The sequence below is a fragment of the Pipra filicauda genome, unplaced genomic scaffold, assembly GCF_003945595.2.
Source record: "Pipra filicauda isolate LSUMZ 115617 unplaced genomic scaffold, ASM394559v2 scaffold2_size9829703_pilon, whole genome shotgun sequence".
Classification (NCBI taxonomy): domain Eukaryota; kingdom Metazoa; phylum Chordata; class Aves; order Passeriformes; family Pipridae; genus Pipra; species Pipra filicauda.
The window spans coordinates 2,103,003-2,124,112 of record NW_024104421.1 but is presented as its reverse complement, the minus strand read 5'-3'; the positions used below and the strand labels follow the sequence as shown (position 1 = coordinate 2,124,112).

General features: G+C 39.1%; 1 protein-coding gene across 1 annotated transcript; it reads right to left on the bottom strand.

Moving 5' to 3' along the window:
• Window positions 1–492: 492 nt before the first annotated feature.
• Window positions 493–8,526, bottom strand: LOC113990862 (sulfotransferase 6B1-like). Its single transcript, XM_027726694.2, has 6 exons — window positions 8,362–8,526; window positions 7,367–7,551; window positions 6,169–6,295; window positions 3,520–3,614; window positions 2,278–2,464; window positions 493–834 (listed from the first exon to the last, which is right to left on the bottom strand). Exons 1-6 carry the CDS (start codon window positions 8,504–8,506, stop codon window positions 716–718), a joined length of 858 nt encoding a protein of 285 aa, XP_027582495.1. The 5' UTR covers window positions 8,507–8,526; the 3' UTR covers window positions 493–715.
• Between the last annotated feature and the right edge of the window lie 12,584 nt (window positions 8,527–21,110).

Sequence of the window (21,110 nt, the reverse complement as noted above, 5' to 3'; positions counted from 1 at the left end):
AGTCAAATGGAAAAAACCACTTTTAGAATTGCCCAACGCATGCTGCAGAAATTTACTTGGATTTATATCAGTTGCACTTAAAACATTTATACCGTATATACAATATATGGTATCTAACCCAGAAATAAGTTACATCAAAGAACTACACATTGTAAAAAAAAAAAAGAAACATTTTGTAAACAGACTTCACCGTGGATTGTCAAATACACAGCTGCAGTTTTCAACTTCGGTGTCAATAACAATGTCCAGTAAGATAGGCAGTTCATAAATCATGATGTATTACAGAAGGAGTGAGTCTGGGGTCAACATTTTGGTCATTTTCTTATGAAGTTTTTTTAGACTTTTTCTATCTTTTTTTTTACAGGTTCCTTTTTTTTTTCTTTTCCGTAATATCATGGGTAAAATTCCTAATTTGGATCTAAGAAGTCTGTTCATATCCCCTGGGAGCAAAAAAAAAAAAAAAAAAAAAAAGATTAAGTAAATTTTGTTGTCAAAAAATAGGTCTGACACATGACTGTAAAACCACCTACATCTGCCTGCTGAGAACTGAGTTCAGCTCTGTCATTGTGTCAGAATTTTCCTCTCCTCAAAATCTCATGTTTACAATCCTTTCTACTGGAAGCATTACAAACCAAATGGGAGTGCCCATTCAGAATTTCCCACCAGTTGCTCTACGTACATTTGTTGATAACTGCTTGTTGTTCTTCACATGGAGTCAAACTTCATAGATGAAACATTTTGCCATTTTGCTGCGTTTCATTTTCTCGTTAAATATCTCCTCAAACCTCCTGTTCTGCTTTGGAGTGAAATGGTTCTTCCAATCACCAACAGCACCTAGGAGAGCAGGAACAGAAAGAACGGTGAAGCTAGCAATATTTGAAACAAAAAATTGTTTAAAGGCAGCCCAGTTCTGTTAACGTTGCAGTTGGCACAGATTATTAATATATTCTTAAACACAGCCTCTGTGGTAGGTCATGACTGTGAGTTGCTTTACTGATCTGGCAAGACTCTGGGGGAAGCAGCTGGGTTGTCACCCATAAAGGCTGTTAAACCCTCAGCCTCGGAGTGGATTATGGCCAACAAAAGTGGTCGATGAAGAGCAGAAGGTTTCCAAGGTGAAATTAGAGCTCCTGGTCATGTTGGCAGGGAGGCATCTTGCCCTGCCTTAGTTGTATGTAGTTAAAGGTCTCTGCCTGGGTTTTTTCACAGTCAGTAGGGGAAATCATAGAATCATAGATCACTGTTTGGGTTGGAAGGGACCTGTTCCAGTGCCTCACTACCCCTACTGTAAAGAATTTCTTCCCTACCCTCTTTCAGTTTAAAGCTGTTCCCCCTTGTCCTATTACTACATGCCCTTGGAAGTGAAACTGTTGGGATTTTTCAAAATTTTCAACATATCTTCATCAAAGTTCACTGACTTAGAAAAATGTATCTGTTTTTTTTTTTCTTTTTTTAACGACAGATTGTATTTTGGCATTTGTTTCAGCTCATTGGTAAAAACGTTCTGAATTAACATAAGGTACCATTTCCCTATTTATTAATTGAAACAATTCTTGGTTTTAAACTGTCAATTATTGTTCAAAAATTAAGTAAATAAATATAATCGAAATCCATGTAAACATGATGGATTTGGTTTTACTTATTATCCAAACCTGAGGAAGCTTCTGAAATGTCAGAAGCAAGAAAACAGCTCCTGCAGATATCTTAAAGTCACGTCTGAACTAAACACTGTGGAAGATTTTCCGTGGATTCCAGCTTGCCCAGGGTCTGAAGGCTACCTGTGACCATTCTTTTGTTGTTGTCATTGTCAGCATATTCCTTTCTCAGGAATATTTCCATAAGATAGGAGGTGATAAGAGCAGTCTTATTCAGAAGGAATGTGTCTTGCTCTTTATTTTTCTAGTAAACGAAGTGACCTTTGCAGGTGGTGTCAGAGGAGACACGTTGTAAAAGACTGAGGTGGTCAACTTTTAGATAAAAAACCCCCATAGATAAAGACTAATGCTGAGTGAACCTTTCCTTTTAGCTCAACAGCTCCCACTCCTTGGAGCAATATTAGTCAGGCTGTTGTTCTAGCTCCTCTGTGCTTCTCTAAGTCTGCATTTGCAGACAGAGAACTTAAAAAGAAAGTGATTTTTAAGGGGGCTTCAAATTGAAGAATCCTGTCGTTGCTTCCTAGGGCTGACCCAAGCACCACTACACTCTGGGAGAGACCTGGTCCTTGGCCTCTGCCTGGATTTCCACTTCCCCTGCTGTGTTAAGAACAAAGGAACTTACCTTTTCGGAAAATCAGCTTCCTGTTGGATGTCAGAGCACACACAGTGTGACTGGGATCACTGTTCTCCTTTTCTGTGTCATTTTTCATCTCTGAGAATGAGGACTTCCTGCAGATATCTTGGATATCTTTGTCACTGGCATTTAAACTCAAGAACAAAGCAATTTTCTTTACAACCTTAGGGAGATCCTGAGATACAAGAAAAATAAAGCTTTTATATTTCTAAGCCGATTATCAGACTTTTAGCTAATTTGAAAAGGATCCTTTTTATTACATAACAAGTTTGTCACACATTTATTTGCTTTCAAGCAAGCCAAGTATGTAATTGGGCTGTGCAGATGACAGGTACAGTAAACCTGATTCCCCTCATACCCATACTCACAGAAATGAATAAATACTGAGTATGTCATACCAAACACAGTTATATTCCCAAATTTACTTCCAGTTCAGATAAAATGTTCTCCTGTCTCTCAGAATTATTTCACTGGGAACAGAGAAATACTCAAAGCTCAGCTACTGTGTAAGTAGCTTATTTCATTGGAGGTGATGTATATAGAGATCTAACAAGTGACTCAGAATACAAAATAGTTTGTTTATATTCCTCATCTTGGAATTTTTTTGTTCCCAAAAAATGAACAAACCTATTTTAATAGAAACACTAGAGAGTGTTTTCTATTCACTCAAAAATTCATTCTTTGAAAGCTAAGGTCTTTTACGTTCTTTTTTTTTTTTATTTTAAGAACAGCAAAACAGCGTCTGCATAATTTCCTTTCACCAAACTGTTTTCCTACCCTTTCAGTCTTTAATTTTCTTGTTTATTGGGAACACAAGTACCATGAGACTGTGAGTAGTTCTGTTGTCTTACATCACTTTTTGAAAATTGCACTGGCTATGTCAGACATAGCAAGTTAATGTGTGGCCCTCAACAGATGTCCTTGGTCTTTCCATAGGACCAAGAAAGAGGAACTTAAAATTCTCCCTTATAGCCTGGACAAAATTATGTAATATGAGTCCCATTCCTGCATGTAAGAAATGTAACTCTCACAGGATTTGATATTTATATAACTTGTGCAGTCAGAATTAGTTCACTAATATAAAATTCTATGCAAATACAAAATATGCCCAAAGACATACATTCACATATTCCTTCTTTCTCCTTTTTCATTATAATTTCTTCTTTGATATTTTAATGATGCTAATTCACAAGTAATGCGTTCTGAACCAAGTGCAGAGAGCATATTTACCTTCTTCATGTCTTCGTAGAACAAAAATAAGATGTTTTTGTCATCTTCATGTTCTTCCCAACTTAGGAAATGATCAAACCAGGATCCACAGACAACTGAAAAAAACCCCCATGTAAATGTCATTCAGATAAACTTTATTCATAAATAACTGTGGTGGTATCTCACACATTTAGGAGAATGATCCCTTCATAATATGTACCCCATATCCCTCTAAAACAAATGCAATTCTTTGTGCCAAGTGACTCAAACTTACAAAAGCGACATTCAAAGAGGTTACCATTCTTGTTGGAATTTGTTTTCATATCAGAGACTATTCTGAGATACAATTCTGTAGTAGAAACAGACTCCAAATCTAAGGAAAGGCCAATAATGAAGGAAAATATACCCGCCTAACAAGATCTGAGCATCTCAGCAAATGACTGCGTGTCTGTGGTCACAACTAGAAATATAATCACTTCACCAGGAAATGAAATAAGAACTCTCTTAAATGGAGCACACTGTTGTCAGCTCTCTTTTGTCTCAGCAGAAGGGAATCTGTATAATTTTTAAACACCAAAGAAGGATTATGTAAAGAACTTATGCAAATACATCATTCAGCCAATGAAACAGATAAAATGGTTTATAACTGAGCCACAGTGCTTGTTTTGCCTGAATGCTCCTTTTCCTGGACCATGGGAGGACAGCTAAATTTCATCTTTATTCTACAAAACAACATTCTGACCTTTCCAGCTGAAAGGGAAGATGAAAGCCTCTTTGTAGGGCGATGAGAAGAGGCCTGGACAGAGCAATCACAGCCTGTGATTCTCCCAGACTGTGACTTTGCTTTTATAAGCACAACCACAACAGTATAATCTTGTAATGACCAACATTTTGGTTGCAAACTGTGAGTTATAATTAAGCAGTAATTATAACTAATACTTATAATTAAGCTGAATGCTCCAGTCTGTAGCCCTCTCCAGCACATAAAGCAGTTTCTGACTGCAAGGCATGTGTGCTCCACGGTGTGCAATTAGACCCTGCTCTCCTGGTCAACTACCCTGGGCATGTGGCCAACAATAGCATAGCCCTGTTGGATTCAGGAGCACAGCATACAGCCTTGGAGACAGTTGTCCCTCTGTGCCCTAACCCTTGTTTTGAGCTGATGTTATGCAAGAGCACTGCAGGGTTTGAATCAAGCAGCACAACAGTCTTACGTTTTTATTAGAAGTGAAAATGACATTCAGAGTGAAATTAGAACTGAAAATTACTTTTTCCTCCACATCACCTCTTACCTAAATTTCTGATGTAACAAACATAATTATCTATTTATGCCATGGGCAAGGACTCAGAAAATAGAAGGTGGCTAATAATTTGGAGGTAAATGGGAGATGCTTTTGTAATTTAATCATAAAATCACAGAATGATTTGAGTTGGAAGGGACTTTAAAGATCATTCAGTTCCAAGCCCCCCACCATAGGCACAGACATCTTCCACTAGACCAGGCCGCTCAAAGACCCATCCAACCTGGCCCTGAATACAATCCTCTTTTCTTTTTTTTCTACTATTGTATGTTCAGAGTTCATATTAAATAAGCCAAGATCCTGCAAATCACTGAAGAACACGCCTCAGACCTGCTCTGATCCAGGAACACAAGATCTGAGCCCAAGCCCAGAGAAGGCAGTGAGCAAATTGACTTCTGGAGCTCTGATGTGAGCCCATGATGACTGCAGTGGCACTTTTCTTTCAAAGTTTTCAAGCTGATCAATCATTACTGCTGTTATCATCACTAGGGTGACACTTTACTCCTCAGAGGACTAATAAAACACTAAAAATGGGAGTGGATAAAGTGAACAAGGTCCTCTTGTTAACTTCCATCCCACCACTCATAAAAATCTCCCTCTTGTCCTTGATCTTCGGACCCTGCTACTAAGACAACATATCAGGCAGAGTGTGTGCAGGAGGGCTTTATGAACACGTCCAGACTCCTTTGAAGGGCTGCCCAGGGCCGGCTTCAAGACTGGGGAAGACACTAGACTATTGGTGCAGCCTGGTAGACTGTGCCCTCCCATGCCCTTTTCCTGCCCTTGGGCACATGTAGGGCCAGCTGAGCTCCTTGTAAGAGAGCACCCGCCCCGCCCAGGACAGGGGCGGGCTGTAGCCAGCTCAGCTGCCCTGCATGTGCTCGGAGGAGCTGGGTGCACATACCTCCCCTATCGTAGCTTACACATAAATTATTGGGGGGAAGCAGTCTGCTACTGAGGTTCACAAGTCGAGGCTGGAAAACTTTTGACACAGGGCGAATCCATGTCGGAATCAACAAATAGTCAGGGGTTGCAGGGTGTTCATGGAAAGAAAAGAAATCAGTGTCTTTTCTGGGAGAATAGGTTTTCTAACAGGTGTGTAAAGAACAGCAAGAACCTGCAAAGAGCACTCGTGCTGAAATGATGCAGCTGCTTATCAAAATGTCTCATTGCAGGGCTGAAGAGGGCATCCTGTTATTTGCTCTTGTTTGGTTTGGCATTAGAATTTATCCTGACACTCCCAGTCCCCCCAGCTAATGCCATATGAATAAGGAGTTCAATAAGGAGTTTTCACGCAGTTCACATTTCTTAACTCTTTCTGTGCATAATAAGCTAATGTAAAATGCAAGGAGAAAACATTTATTCTTACCATTCCCTTTTAAGAACAAGTCAAAGAAAGCAGCCCAGGTATCTACAGTGGGAAGGTTTGGGTTATCTCTGTAGTAATGATACATGGAAACAGCAGTGTCTTTTGGATTTCTGCTGATGTAAATCATCTGTAAATGAAGATGATATATTTATTAATGATAATATCCTTCCTTTGTTTTAGAGAAGCTCTGTGTGTAAATATAGCATTTTCATAGGCAGTTGGCAGTGTCAAACCCCTTTCCTTTAGGATTCCTCCTTCAGTGACTATGCCATTAAATTAGAAATGTATTTGTCTCTTCTTAGGCAGGAGTCTGTAGTGATTAGTAAACAATTCCATGTGGAAAGAGGCGTGTTTGCCACAGCTGGGTAATGTTTACGTTTTATGAAAGAGCCTGGGTTAACTTTAACTCATGAGTCAGTTTACTATCTCATATATCTCATGTATGAAAACATTTACTAATTAACCTTCACAGGACAACTGCAAAACATAAATTTTGGCTTTTCATTCAAATTTGCTTTGTCCCAAAAGTCTGTTATCTGAGTTATCCTGAAATTTTAGATTTTCTATAAAAAAAATCTGAGACCCAGAGCTTATTTTTAAAGACCTCCCACATTAGCATAGCAGGGACTGGTCTAGTGGGAGGTGTCCCTGCCCACAGCATGGGGTTGGAACTAGATGATCTTTAAGGTCCCTCCCAACCCAGGTGATTCTATGATTCTGTGAACTCAAAACTGTGATCTGAATCTGCCTCCCATGTTTCAATTCTTTTTTGTTCTCCCAAAATCTTTATGGGTTCTTCATAAAGCTTCAGCAGGAGGTGCAGAGTATTTTCAACTCCAGTACAGACTGTAAGTACCCAAGATAACTATTTTCTAAGACACTAGGAAATGAGGCCATGAGAAACCCTCCATCCCTAATGAGAGATTTATGATTGAAAGGTGTTGATGTTCTATTTTGTATGGTGCCTGGTATACAAATCGCCCCATGAGAGCAGTGGGACAGGAGCAAAACCCAGTCCCTAGTCCAAGTCTCTGCTCATGCTGCCTTTGACTGCTAATCAGCTGTGGCTCCAAAATTCACAGCAAACCACTTCTGGAAACTGTAAATCATTCAAAAATTATCAAGGATCAACAGGACAAAATATACTCCTAATAGACACTTAACATGTCTTACAGCTTTTATGTAACTTTTGCCTTACCTTGCATTTCTTTTTCTTAAAATTTGGAGGTAACATGTTGTAGTCTAAGTGTGTTGGAATGATTCTCTTTGTTGAGAGATTATTCAGCTCCTCCAGTTTGGAAATGTCTCCAAATTCAATGGGAGATGTTATTGTAACTTCAGTATCGTAAAGCTTTGTTATAACTCCTGCAAGCCAATGGGTGCCTGCAGAAAAGTAATTTTAAGAAAAATAACAAACAAGAAAAAAAAATATTTATTATCAAGAGGATATGTGAGACATGCATTTTTCATATGGAAACATTGCTACTGAACAAATGATACTTCTACTCGCCCAGATTCAAGAAACTTTACATGACTGAATAATTCCATTGGCTCCAAATAAATAAACACTTGAAAAATTAGGGTTATAGCTGAAATACAAAGTAACTCTGTGAGAAGTGTTAATAACAATACCAAAACCAACCTCATTAGATAAACTGCTTGTCAGCTGAGAGGTGGTTATATTATTTTTATCATTTATTTTAGAATAACTTGTTTTGTTTGATTTTTTCCTTATAGTAACTTGAGTCTGTATATTTGGAAAGTACTGATTAAGCTTCCCCTTTGGTGTGTGCTTCTCTGTGCAAGAGAGGCAGGTGGAGAGGGGATAAGAAATTAATAAATCTACAGCCAAGAGCCATACAAATAGCTTAATACAACTCTTGACTTGCTCATAATTGAATATAGAAAGTCCTCAGGAAAATCTTTCAAGTACAGGTGTTGATTACAAGTAAGGAATATTTATTTGCATTCCAATATGAAAACACCTGAGATTATTTTCAATTACAGAATCAAAATGTAGGTAAATGACCATATTTCTTGTAATTTTAACATTTACTGACAGCATAATATATTCACACACTCAAACATCCTTTCCTGTTTCTTCTACACAGATATTTCCCAAATAGTTTAAGCAGAGAACATGAAACACACAATTGAGACTTATTGCAACTAACATTTAAAACTAGAACTTACCTGATTTGGGATAGGAAACCAAAAGGACATCATCTTCTCTAGCATCAAAAGTATCCAAGGATTTTAAAAGTTCTGGAGAAGACCTGGTGGTAAAGGGAATTCCCTTAAACATGTGTATGAGTTCTGCCTCAGTGGAGTTGGACATGGTTGCTTAAGTCTTGGATTCCTGCAAATCAGATAACAAGGAAATGATGAGGATTTAAGAGGCACTTCTTAGTCAGATGGTCTGAAGTGACAAATTGAGACTGAGCAATATAAACCTCATGCTTATATACTTTGCTACACGCAGTGAAGTCCTATCAGATATTGATTTTTCCAGTTGTTGATAAAGGCAACTGACATATTAGAGACAACTTGATAAATAACTGAAATGCAGAGTCATGAAAAATGCACGTTGTTTGTAATTTATTGGCTCTCCAGATAAAGTAATGAGGTAATAGTTAAAAAGTAATTGTGGAAAATGACAAGAATTAGTACTATATGCTGCCTTAAAATATGCTTAATATGATTATGCTGTAAGTTATACTTTGTTGGAAGCTGTATCTTAAAGTACTTTTTATTGATACAAAAACAATGTCTTATTTTACGTGAATGAAATATTTTTTGTTTCATTTTATCAAATATGCAACAGCCTGAAATTTCAAACATGCAAATCAATTCCAAACGCTTGGATCTTGTGAAGTTAAGCAACCAGTGTTTTGAAGAGTTTCAAATTTCAGCCTGAGGAATCTTAAGAACAGAGGCCCTTAGAGGTAATAACATTTTTTAAGATGTCATATGTCTCCATAAGAAAATATAGACAGCAAAAGTCACAAACTTAAAATAGATATTTAACATTGGCTTGAATCCTGCTTGAATCCTTAGTTGGAGACTTTTAAATCTTTCCCCAGAATATGCAGATTCATAAAAATAAAAGCTACTTTCAGGAAAGAGGCAGTTCTCCATTAATTACCTGGTTTCAAATGGCTGGGGGTATTTTTGAAAAAGTTTGAATCTGTGGAAATTGTCATTAATGTTTTAAACTGAAAGGTCCATTTTTATTTAACGTGACCTTAAGCATTGTGAATGTATCACAGTAAAATAAATAGCTCAGTTTTGAATCAAAACATTTTACAATGCTTAGTATTTTCAATTTTCCTTTCAATGGCCACAATTTAATTTATTCTTTTTCACATTCTTTCCCTCAAACACCAAGTGGCTTCACTATTCCTACTGAAAGCCTCCTATGATGTATTCAGCTTCAATATCTTCAACTTGAGAACCTTCATGCAAATCTTGCTTTAAAATGAAGCAAACTTTCAGGAATTTCCCGAGTTTACCGATGTTCCAGTTCTTTTTTTTTATCATAAATAACAACTTGGGTTTGGTCATTGGAGCTGACTACCAGATGTATTCCCACAATACCTGGTAAGAAGTTAATAAATAGACATACACTTCCAAGAAACACCTGAGCAGTAAGGATTACTCACAAGGAGTAAGGATAGTTACCAGCTTCTGTACTTGCTTCTTTCTAATCCAATGTCCTGAAAAGCCAGCCATATAAGATTGATTTTTCCCCTTCTTTCTTTTATCTGTAGTATTGACAGCCTGCCATCAAAGAGAAGTGATGTTCTTGCCTGTATTGCCTGTAAAGTTGCCCTTAAACAGTTATCACCTGCAAAATGTGCCCTGTGCCATCAGTAAACTGAGTTCCAGTTGCGCAGGGCCAGGTGGGGTTGAAATCATGGAAAATATGCTGCAGAGAGATGTTCCCTGTCACTAGGGGTGAGAGGAGATGAAGGAGTCTTTCCAGGAGGGTATAAGAAACACTTGGATACTGGTGATCAGGTAGGAGTTCTGGAATCTCTCAGTGCTGAGGAGCTCAACATTTTCTTCTCTCTCCCGGAGGAGCACCTAAGCCATTGCTTCATACCTGAAGGCATAAGTCCTTAAAAATCTATTCTCTGTCAACAGATTTCACTTGGGTCACTTCAGGCATACTGAGCATGTTCAAAGACATAAAGACACCTGTTTCTATGTTATTCTGAGTGTCTGTATTAATCTGAAGGCGGAGATTTCCAAGGTTTATTTTGCCGTCATCATTCCCGCCATATACGTGTCACCCAAGCTAGTAAAACTTTATTGCCTTGGCCTGGCAGAAATAATCTTATTGTAAAATGTTTTACATATTTACTATGCTTATTCCCTTTCATTTCCTCCTGCATTCCTGTTATATTTTTAGTCAGTGCATTTGCCTAATCTAATGACTTGGACCTGAATTAATCATTCACAACAGAAATTGCTAAGGTGTAAAACAGAAGCGATACGGTAGCCAAGAAAATTGCAATTCTTTTAACTCATCTCAATTACTCTCTGTACTAGCTTATCTTTTCAGCATGTATAATGGTAATCCAGGGGAATGAAGTTAAAATTTCTCCTTCTCAAATGCTATCTATACCTGAAAAATAAGGCCCATCCCTGCAAGGGTACGGTATCCTGAATTGCAACATCTTATGGAAAAAGAGAGTATTCAGCATCTTGCAGGAAAAAGCTATTATTAAAAATATGCCATTAAAAGCACATAGCTACATTATCCAAAAGGAGCACAGGTTTAAAGAAGACCATGCCAAATTCTTCATGCAACTTTGATTTTCTTCTTTATTGGTATCTATATCTATGTATCTCTATATATCTATTTATACATACCAGGTGTGTAAATATATATACACACACTAGGATTCCAGTATATAGTGCCTGATATATATGTATATATCTCCTTATTTCTGCAACAGGTTCTGAGGAGGTTCTCCCAGTGTCAAGCTGTCCTTGTCCTGGTTCCTGGCCCTGCTATCCTTATCAATGGAGTACACATGTTAGCAGCAGATCTCACAGATATTTTCTGGCAAGACAGTCAGTGCTAAACCCGGAGTTTGGGGGTTTTCCATGATTTGAGCAAAATACAACTGGACAGTTGGACTCTGCACTCCTGGGCTGCTTCAGTCCATCTCCTCCTGTCTCCACGTCTGACTTACCTTCTCCCATCCATATCTTTGTCTGGGTAAGTAACTTCTTTCTGTTGCTTTAAATGACTGAAAAATTTGACTGTTCTGTTCCTGCTTCTAGCCTGCAACCTCCAATTCAGGATCACCATCCTGAGGCCAATCTCTGTTCCCCTCCAAACACATCTTGTTGCCAAATCGTCTGAAATCATCGGGATAACTAAAACTCTCTAACGCTGCCTTTTTAGTGTTTATCAGTGAGGCATTACTTTATTCTTAGTCAGGAGGTGTGTGTGTGGCCGACAAAATTCTGGCCTCCACACAGACACTGATACAAAACTTTTTAACCTATTTATACATTTTTAGCAAACAAATTAATGTTCAATGGTTAAAGAGAGTTTTGTTTATCAAAACTTAAAGTTTCAGTAATTTTCCCAAGCTGTGTTCCCATAATAGCAGCTTATGACAACTTTGCTAAATGCTAACTAAAAGACTTAACACACTACTTATGATTAATTAAAACAACTACTTAAAACCATTAAAAAAATAGAAAAATTATATAATTTCCAGCAGTCTCAGGCAGCACATACTAAAAGATATTGTGTTATTGTGGAAGATATGCAGACAAAGTCATATGTGTTGGCTACACAAGTCAAAATTTGGATGTACATCCACAGGGTTCTGAATGTTTTTAGCTAACGCTGTCAAGCATCAGGCTTATCGTTTTTTGAAATGTCCTAAAGCTGTGAAATATTTCAGTCTTGTCATAATGAATGGAGAGGTAAAATTGACATGGCCAGTCATAAGGTTTTATTGCTCCAATGCTCCACCAGATAGACCAGATACCTGAAATAAATAGAAGTTATGTGCACAAAGATAGTCCTCATGCATCTGTGTAAAATTTGTACAGAGGCTCTGCAGCCGTGATGACAGAGCAACAACTTTCAAGACCATTTCAGTGCAGAATGTCAAACATATCTCCTGTTACTGAGGGTGCAAGACTGATCTCCAAGACAGAAGTTCAGCTGAGAAATCCATGGTTACAGGTAAGCTGTGTAGTCCCTTCCACAGCCCCAGTCTCTTTTCCATGCCTCCATGGTGATCTGAACACAACAATCTTTTCTGTAGAGATCACACTGTCCAACCTTTGCATTCACAGAATCACAGAATGGTTTGGGTTGGGAGGGACCTTAAAGATAACTCATTCCATGCCCCTGCTGTGGGCAGGGACAACTTTCACTAGACCAGGTTGCTCAGAGCCACATCCAACCTGGCCTTGAACATTTCCAGGGATGGGGTAGCCACAGCTTATGGAACTGTTCACATCCATAGATATCTTTTTGTTCTCTGCTTTGGTGCAGTGACCATTCCTGTGCCCCACAACTCCTCATTCCATGGAGAGGGATGATGCGATTGCTGGTCCTGACACATACACTGAGACCCCACCCTTACCTTGGTGCACATCTTGGGCCACCTCCAGAATCATCCCCTGAGTCATTTTCTCTTTGGGATGTGCTGCCATTTTAAACCACTTCTGAGATTTTCTGGGAATCTTGCCACCCCAATGCAGACATCATAGTGTACTGTGGGGAAGAGGGTGATGCATGCAGGAGGGCTCAGCTGGGCAGGCCCTCTCCCTGGGAAGTGTGTCAGGGTGGGGTTGCCTAGGGACATTCCTAGGTCTCCAAGGTGAGAGGAGAGGCCATGGAGGCCTGAATTATTCTCTGCTTATCTTTATTGGCACAGCTAATGTGGAGGCTTATTGGCATGACAAAAAACGATGAGTCACTAGCGTGTGCTGGTGCACGAACACTTCAAGTGATTCTGGGAACTTCATTGGTGGCTTGAAATGGTTCCACCTTGTTTTCATTTGTTAGGATAACTAGATAGAAATTGTCTGAAATTTTGAAGCATACAGACAACAAAAGGCTGAAGTATTCTGTAGGGAGCCAGGTAAATTCCAGAAAAAAAAACCCTTTTGATATGTATGTCCTTCAGAGATCTACACTGTGTGGGACATCACTGGATGATGCTATCCTGTCAGTCTACACCCTGCCTTTAAATCCAGCACCCAGCCAGCCACAGCTAGCTCTGGGAAGGCTTGTGGGCCACAGCCAGTGGAAGTGTACCAAGGGGAAGAGGAGCATAGGTGTCCATATGCAGTGAGACAGTGCCCAGCATGCAGTGGCTACGTGGCTCCTGCCTGCAGTGGAAAGGTCAGAGGAAGTGTCTAAATGTCCTGTTCTTAAGAAGCCCCTCCACAGCAGCTTAGAGGAGTCTGAGATAAACACAGACATGGCATATCAGACTATCAAGAACTTGTTATCTTACCTATGTCATTGTGGAGAGGTAGGGTTGTTTCCTCGTGCCCAAGATATGGTTGGCAGCACCCACCACCCTGAGTTACAAATGCATTCTGCAGTCCCAACCCCACCTTTAGTCTCCCCTCCACAGCAGAGAGCTGAACCCCACAGGCCCCTGTTTGGGATGCCCCCCTCCATCTCTACCTTCCCACCCAGAAGAGTGTTGCCTTGGTCCTAGTTTATTTTAAGGTCCTAGATTATTTTAAGGTCCTATCTTATCTTAAGGTCTTATCTTAATGTTCCTTATTTCAAGGTTCTTTAAGGTCTCTGTGTCACAAGTTATTAGGGTTGAGCTGTAAAATGCTACAGGAAAATCAGAAGATGATAGAGAGAAACTGGGAAGCACCGGGAAGAAAGGTAACTCCTTCCCAGCCAGCATCAGTACAGCCCAACCTTCCCCATAACTGTTAGTCCTGGACAAACAAATTAACTCCCAAGTCCAAATAGAACTTACCTGTCTGGTATTTATAACAGCTTTCTGTCATTTGGAATAGGAACAGCAATTGAAACACAGGCCAGATCCAGACTGGATAAGTGAAACACATATTTCATGCCAATTGTCTGATTTTTTATCATTCAGTGGCTGTGCAATATTCTACAAAGTTTATATTTTACCTCTCTTCTTAGAAGTTTTTTTTTTTTTAGTACATTCTTGTGTTATATGAACTCTTAAAGCATAGATGTTTTATACAGGAAAGAGAATTCCTTCTGCACACTTGTCCTCTCTGGCAGAGTCAGATGTAGTTCAGAACAAGGGAAGAACAAGTCAGGATTCTCTGCCAACACAGCGTTTTACTCGATACTGGACAGAGTGAAAAAAACCCAACACCCTTTTGTGGTTCTAACGAAAGCTTTCAAACCAGACATTTTACAGTTGCCCAGATCTTTTCCTAGGATGGAACACAGCTCATGACTCTTTCTTCCCATCATGCGAGATATCATTTTGGTTTAGACTAGAAGGTACAAATAGCTCCATAGGTCCTGTAATCTAACCACAAGTCTAACATACTATACAATTTCATCCAGTTGTACCTGGTCAGATATCAACAGCCTGTTGCACACAGTTATATTTTCCATCTAGTCATGTTTGAAGTCTTCATTCAAAAGAACAGACAAGTTCACTTCAGCCATTTCTTTCCTGGGAGATAATTGCTATCACTGTTATACCTGTGTTTCACTGCTAACTTAAAAAAGGGATTTTTCCAAATGTGAACAATCATGAATCAATCTACCTTGTTTTTTCTACACCTTTCTGGGAGGTGCTGAAATATAAATGGCTTAAAATCCTTCATCTTACCTGAATTTTCCATACACACCATTGTCCTAAGAGAAAGCATTACAACCAAGACTTGCAACATACAGTGCAGAAGACTGAATGGGTTCCAGCCTCCCTGGGATTCATTTCCATCATAACACTTGCACAAAGCAGGGACAAAGGGGGAGGATGTCTGTGTGTTTGGGCAGCAGGTCACCATGGGGAGTGGGCTGCCAATAGTCCAGGTCCAGGGGCTAAAAGCCTGCTGCACTCAGATACCCCAGGTGTGATCAGGATCCTTCTGGGCTAACAGAGTGCATGAATCAGGACTTGCACCAGTCTACCCACGCTCCAGAGCATGCACTATCTAGGATAGAACTACCCTGGGAACTACTTGCTGGAGCTTGTTTAAAGGGGCTGGAGCATGTCCAAAGAAGAGCAATGGAGCTGTTGAAGAGCACAAGTCCTTTGAGGAGCAGCTGAGGGTCCTGGAGCTATTTAGCCTGGAGAAAAGGAGGCCCAGGGGGACCTTATTGCTTTCTACAACTATCTGAAAGGATGTTGGAGCAAGGTGAGTGTTGGTTTCTTCTCCCAGGTAAGAAGTGACAGGACAAGGGGAAGTGGCCTCAAGTTGTGCCATGGGAAGTTTAGATTTAATTAGTATTTTAGGTGCTCAGAGCAGAGATAGATGCTCTCATGAGTTTCCTTCCTACCTGAATTGTTCTGTGGTTCTGTATTTCAGAACTGAGTGGCAGGACCACTGTTGAAACACACTCCTCATTTGTGTAAATCCAAAGCAGCATTTCACCTGATGAATGTTGTCTTGATATATACAGTGTTCTGTGGACAGCAGGATAATGTAAATGCAAAACCTCAGTAAAATAAAAGGAGTTAAGATATTGATGGGATGACTGACACTGCAAGATCATATCTTTCTGAGTCAGTCTTAAATGCAAAATTTCACCTAAATAAGCAATAAAAGAATAGTTACCCCAAATCCAACTACTGTTCTACCTAGGTTAGTTTTTGTTTTCACTATCAACTACTTTTTTTCCTGTCGAGTACCAGAAAATCCAAAAAGTTAACTGATGTGGAGTGGAGGTGTCTTCCCCATCACCACTAATGAATGATCATTTTCAGCTCTAAAAATGTTGGGTAAGGCCTCCAAGACCTTATATAATTGAATATAATTGAGGAATACTGTATTACTTGCAATAACACCATAAAACCCATGATGTAACTTAGCCGAAATAGTTATTCTTGTCTTAACATGATTAAGAGATCAGGATCCAATCCAGATTAAATAGGCTGAAAACCTTTAAACACTGCTGGGCCAAACCCCACATCAATCTTGAAATTCATGGATCCACATTAAGACCTCCTAGATGTCATTCGGGTCCCCAGGATTAATATTTCATATTGGCTGTCTCTGTTCCTCCAGAGTTATCTTGCCATAAAAAATTGTGTGATTAAGATGTAGTATGGGGTTACCTGTTAGTTCTTTCTTATATTATTCTCCTTCTTGACTCACTGGCTTCCACACAGCTAGCCAGCTTCCATAACTTCTATTCACAACAACACCTTAATTACCTTCCTGAGTGCATAATTTCTTCAGATGCACTTTAATCAGCAAACTTTTTAGAAATTCTCTCATGCTGTCAGCCTAGTAATAACTTCATGAGCTATTTTATTGTTTTCTGACGAAAAGCAAATGCTTTTGAAGACTGACAGGTTAAATGCAAAATTGAGCAAATTGGGCAATACACGTTTAGAATTCCAGCTGCTTTTCACAAAATTGCCTTCAATTTCCTGCATTTGCAGATCATTATTTCTTATACTTCTAGTGTTCTGTTATTATTTTTATACAAAGAGAAGAAAATGTAGCTGGTTGAGGGATAAAAAGAAAACTTAATGGAAGAGAAAGAACATGCAGTTTATTTCTCTATATGGGATTGCAGACAAATTCCTAAAATGATCTTTAAAATAAAATACAGACAGCAAATATAAATATCAAAATACAGACTCATATTTCTTCATGTTTCAGGTATATCCAACATTTTCCCTCAAATCCTTATACCTAATTAAAAAATGTTTCTTCCTTTTTTGCATGAATGTAACTCCAGGATCAGTCCTGTGTTTTGTCTTTAGAAAATAGGAAATAATGTTGAGTTTACTGGGAATAGTGTCTTTATCCATGGATGGCAGGATCTGGATTTTTCAAAACTAGATCTAACTGGGAGAAAAAGAGGTTTTTTAGGATAGAAATAAAAATACTAAATGTTATCAGCTGCACGAATGTGACTTTGCAAAAATTCTTGATGGCTGAATGTAAAATGAAATAATTATGTGCATGACTTATCTAAATGCGTATGCAGAAGTCACGCACATATATGAAAGACATGACTTTAGAAGGTGGAAATGAATATATAAATATGTGAAATGAATATATGTAAATGTAATCTGCATTTTCTTTTGTTCTTAAAATCAGAGAGCTCTTCAAATGAATATTTATGATGTGTGCAAAACACCTTATGAAGTTATTAGGTTTATTTCCTTCCTTTATGCTTGTAAAGTGATTAATCCTGCTGACAGTGAAAGTCTTAACATCATAGGTCTGCCCTCATTATCAGACAGCACAACAAACAGTGACTACATCACTCTCATCTGATGAAGATACTCTCAAATCTTCAAGCTATTTTTCAATTACTTCGGTTACTTTTTTGATGGAATGTGAAAGAGAAATGCAGCAGAAAAATGGTGCAGCTAGCCAGTGTCATGCACCTTAATGCAGAATTAATGTTTATGAAATTTTGGGATATGAGTCTAGAGGTGTACCTTTTGTGCTGGGCATTGTGGCCCTGTTTGGCTTTAAATGAGTAGATAAGATTTTGATTGGATTAAATTATTTCTAAATGGACACTGAATTTGATTTATGGTATTTACTTGTTTAGCGAACAGAGACCAGTTCTACCATTTAGGCATATTTCTGCTGATCAGCAACAAATAGGGTAATAGACATTCCTTCTTTTATAAACACATAAATTAAGGTGTAGCAAACATTAGGGCTTCAATGCAGTTCCTAGTCTCCCAGTTTTGAGCTCTGTAGTGTGATAATCCTGGTTTTAGGTAACAAACATTATGAACAAATAAATACCAAATAATATGAATAACAAACCCAGTCTGTTTAAAATTCATAAACATGTGTTTGTCTTCTGAGGTTGAGCAAGTGAAGTTCTCCCTCTGGCCTGAAGCTGGCTGACAAGATTTATTGTGACTACCTGATGCAGGTAGTTCTCTTCGAGAACATCAGTAGACTTTAGCTTTGCATCTCAGTCTCAGGTTTTGGTATGGAGCAGCACAAAGAGCAGCAAATCCTCTTGCCCCAAGCCATCTGACACGTGTTCAGGGACTCACAGGGCCTCTGGTCTTGTCTGCTCTGAGGGAAAAAGGAGGATGGGTCTGCACAGAGAGACCCAAGCTCTGCTGGGAATGTGCTTCTGATTCTGGTCTGCAGGGAGCCTGGGAGCCAGCTGGGCAAAACTGTCACTTCTTCTTGTTCTACAGTAATTTCCCCTCAACACACACTTCTCCTTCTCTTCCTCCTTCCAGCACTTCTTCCAGCACTCCCTTGCTGGTCTAGGCTATTGAGCTATTAGTACTAGTAGTAAAGACATTAAAAAAAAAGCTGATCTTTGCTGACTAACACTCCTTGCTGCTGTATAGGCAGGTCACAGCCAGTGGGTTAGTAGAGGGTACAAAATCAGGCACTTAATAGCTGCTACATCTCTCCTTCTGCTGACTACTGCTCTCTCCCTTCGCTCAACACTTCTGAAAGATTAAAGACCTTGTATTCTTTCTCATGTGAGGGAGGTAATGAGAGGTGCAAGACCCAAAGACATACAAGACAATTATAATTTGTCTGGAGCTCTTGGAGAGGTGTCCAAGACCCCAAGGCTTAAGTCTCCCAGCCTATTTATCCATGAGCAGGTCCTGAGTCACTGGAGGTCTCCCCCAGACGTCAGGCAACAGCACACACAGGCTGTGGGCTTCTCTAGGTGCTGTGGGCAATGAAATGGGATCAGTCCACCCCCTTTCTAGCCAGGAGACCTCCAGATTTCTGACTTGCAGAGAAAGGGAAAAGAATGATTAAGCCATGCCCCTACCTTGGACAGATGCTTCCAGTCCCTTTCTCACACCTGAGACTCTCCCCACCAGCTCATGCAAGATCCCCCTTTCAGATCCACCAGTAGCTTTCCCCTCATTCTCATGTCCACATCAAGCTCAGCCATACCTATTCTGTCCTACCTTCTCTTTCTGGTTAGCTGCAGTTCTCTCTCCCAGCTATTTTTTTCCCCGAACCCTTTGCCAATAAAAGTACACCAGTACCATTTTTATTCTTTAAAATGTTTTGCGTGGTTGAAGGCATCTGGACCTGACAGCATTTATGGCCCTGTCAAAAAATACTGAAGATTATACAGTATTGAAAATAATACAGAAACAGCTCTATCTGGTTTCTACCTATCATGCTTAATGTTACCCAAGTGCAATTTACACCTGATAATATGACTTAGCCCTTTGAACTATTCAAATCATATGAAAAACAGCCTTACCAAAACCCCCTTAAAAAGTCTTCCTGCACACATGCAACATGAGCATTTTGCACGCCCGTACCCAGGCAGCTTCAGTCCTTTTGGATGTCACTATACTGGTAATGACTCAAATATGCAGAAAATAAGAAAACTGTGAGTGTCTTAGATTTGAGGACCATCATAAAAACTCTGGAGAATAAGAAACATTGAAAAAATGCTTTTTTTTTCCTTTTTTTTTTTTAAAGGGGAGGGATTGTATTGGAGAAACCTCTAATTTAAATGACCCCATTTTTGGCTTGTTAGCTTTACTCTACAAGCCATTAATATGCAAGCAAACTTCAAGAGAATGAAGGATTTAAAATATTTAGAATTGATCTTTAAATTGTCTTTTTGTCATATGCTGTTAATATTAGTGATGCTCCCCTGTGATACAGGGTCATAGGCAGGATGATTTTGTGCTCAAAAAGCACAAGACACTTTTAGGACCTGTGTCTCATACAGAACATAAATCCTGTGATCTGGGCTGCTTATTTATAGTTTATCACCTACACTCTGGCATGCACAGGAGGCAGCCCACAGGAAAGTCTTAAATTCACCTGCAACCTGACAGATGATTTGCTGTAGTTGGTATTTTATTAAACCAAAACTGAGAGCAGCCGTATGACAAGACAAATTCTCCTCTCATGTCTGCTTCTACAACCTTATTATCCTCTCTTGGCCAATTGTGTTTAAACAAACCAAAGGAAATAAGGGAAGTAAAATGAGCATCTAAGCAACGTTATTTCGATGGATTTGCCACAGATCACATATTAAATCAGTTTCTGGAGGATGCTGCAGCTGCTACATAGAAGATCAATCACTTGACTTGCATTAGATTTGACAGCTATAAATTCTTTTAGATGCAGAGTCTGGCAGACTTAGATTAGTCTCCTTACAAGTGAAACATCAGACATCAATGGAAGATTAGGATAATTGTCCTAGTCGGCAATTACAGGGGACTAAGAGAAAAATGTTCATATTGGGTAAGTGGGTATATTTGAAAAAGGAGGAAAAAAACGATGTTAAATATTGAAAAGCAAAAATACAAATATCTGAGTTACTACTTCTGCCATGATAGACCACAGCACGATCAGACTCAGAAATCCAGATTTCTTGCTCTGGGAGGTTATTTAGCTAATAATTTTTGTTTGTTTGTTTGTTTGTTTGTTTTCAGGGGGCTTTGTTTGTTTTCTTACTTCTCTGAAATGCAATAAAAGCTTTTTGAAAAGCCAACTGATCAACTGTACTAGGCAGATTTCCAAAGCAGAGGCATCTATCTTCTAAAGCCTATTGAAATCAAAAGAAAGGCCCTCATGTTCATTTGGTCGAATGTAAATACAGATCTGTTCTTCCTTTATTTGGAGACCATCCTCTATAATTAGCTGACTCAGGCTGTCCAGTCCTTTAAGTGCTCAGTCCCAATGAGCTTAATTCTCTTCCCACATAACTGTAGAACCATAGAATGGCTTGGGTTGGAAGGGACTTAAAAGCTCATCCAGTTCCAACCCCCTACCATGGGCAGGGA

Bases quoted from the DNA above. Each gene is read 5' to 3' on its own strand.
- LOC113990862 (XM_027726694.2), bottom strand. From the start codon at position 8,506: ATGTCCAACTCCACTGAGGCAGAACTCATACACATGTTTAAGGGAATT. The intron at 7,552-8,361 runs GTAAGTTCTAGT...ACTTTTCTGCAG, and splicing joins GGTTTCCTATCCCAAATCAG to GCACCCATTGGCTTGCAGGA. The intron at 2,465-3,519 runs GTAAATATGCTC...CTTGTATCTCAG, and splicing joins TCTACGAAGACATGAAGAAG to GATCTCCCTAAGGTTGTAAA.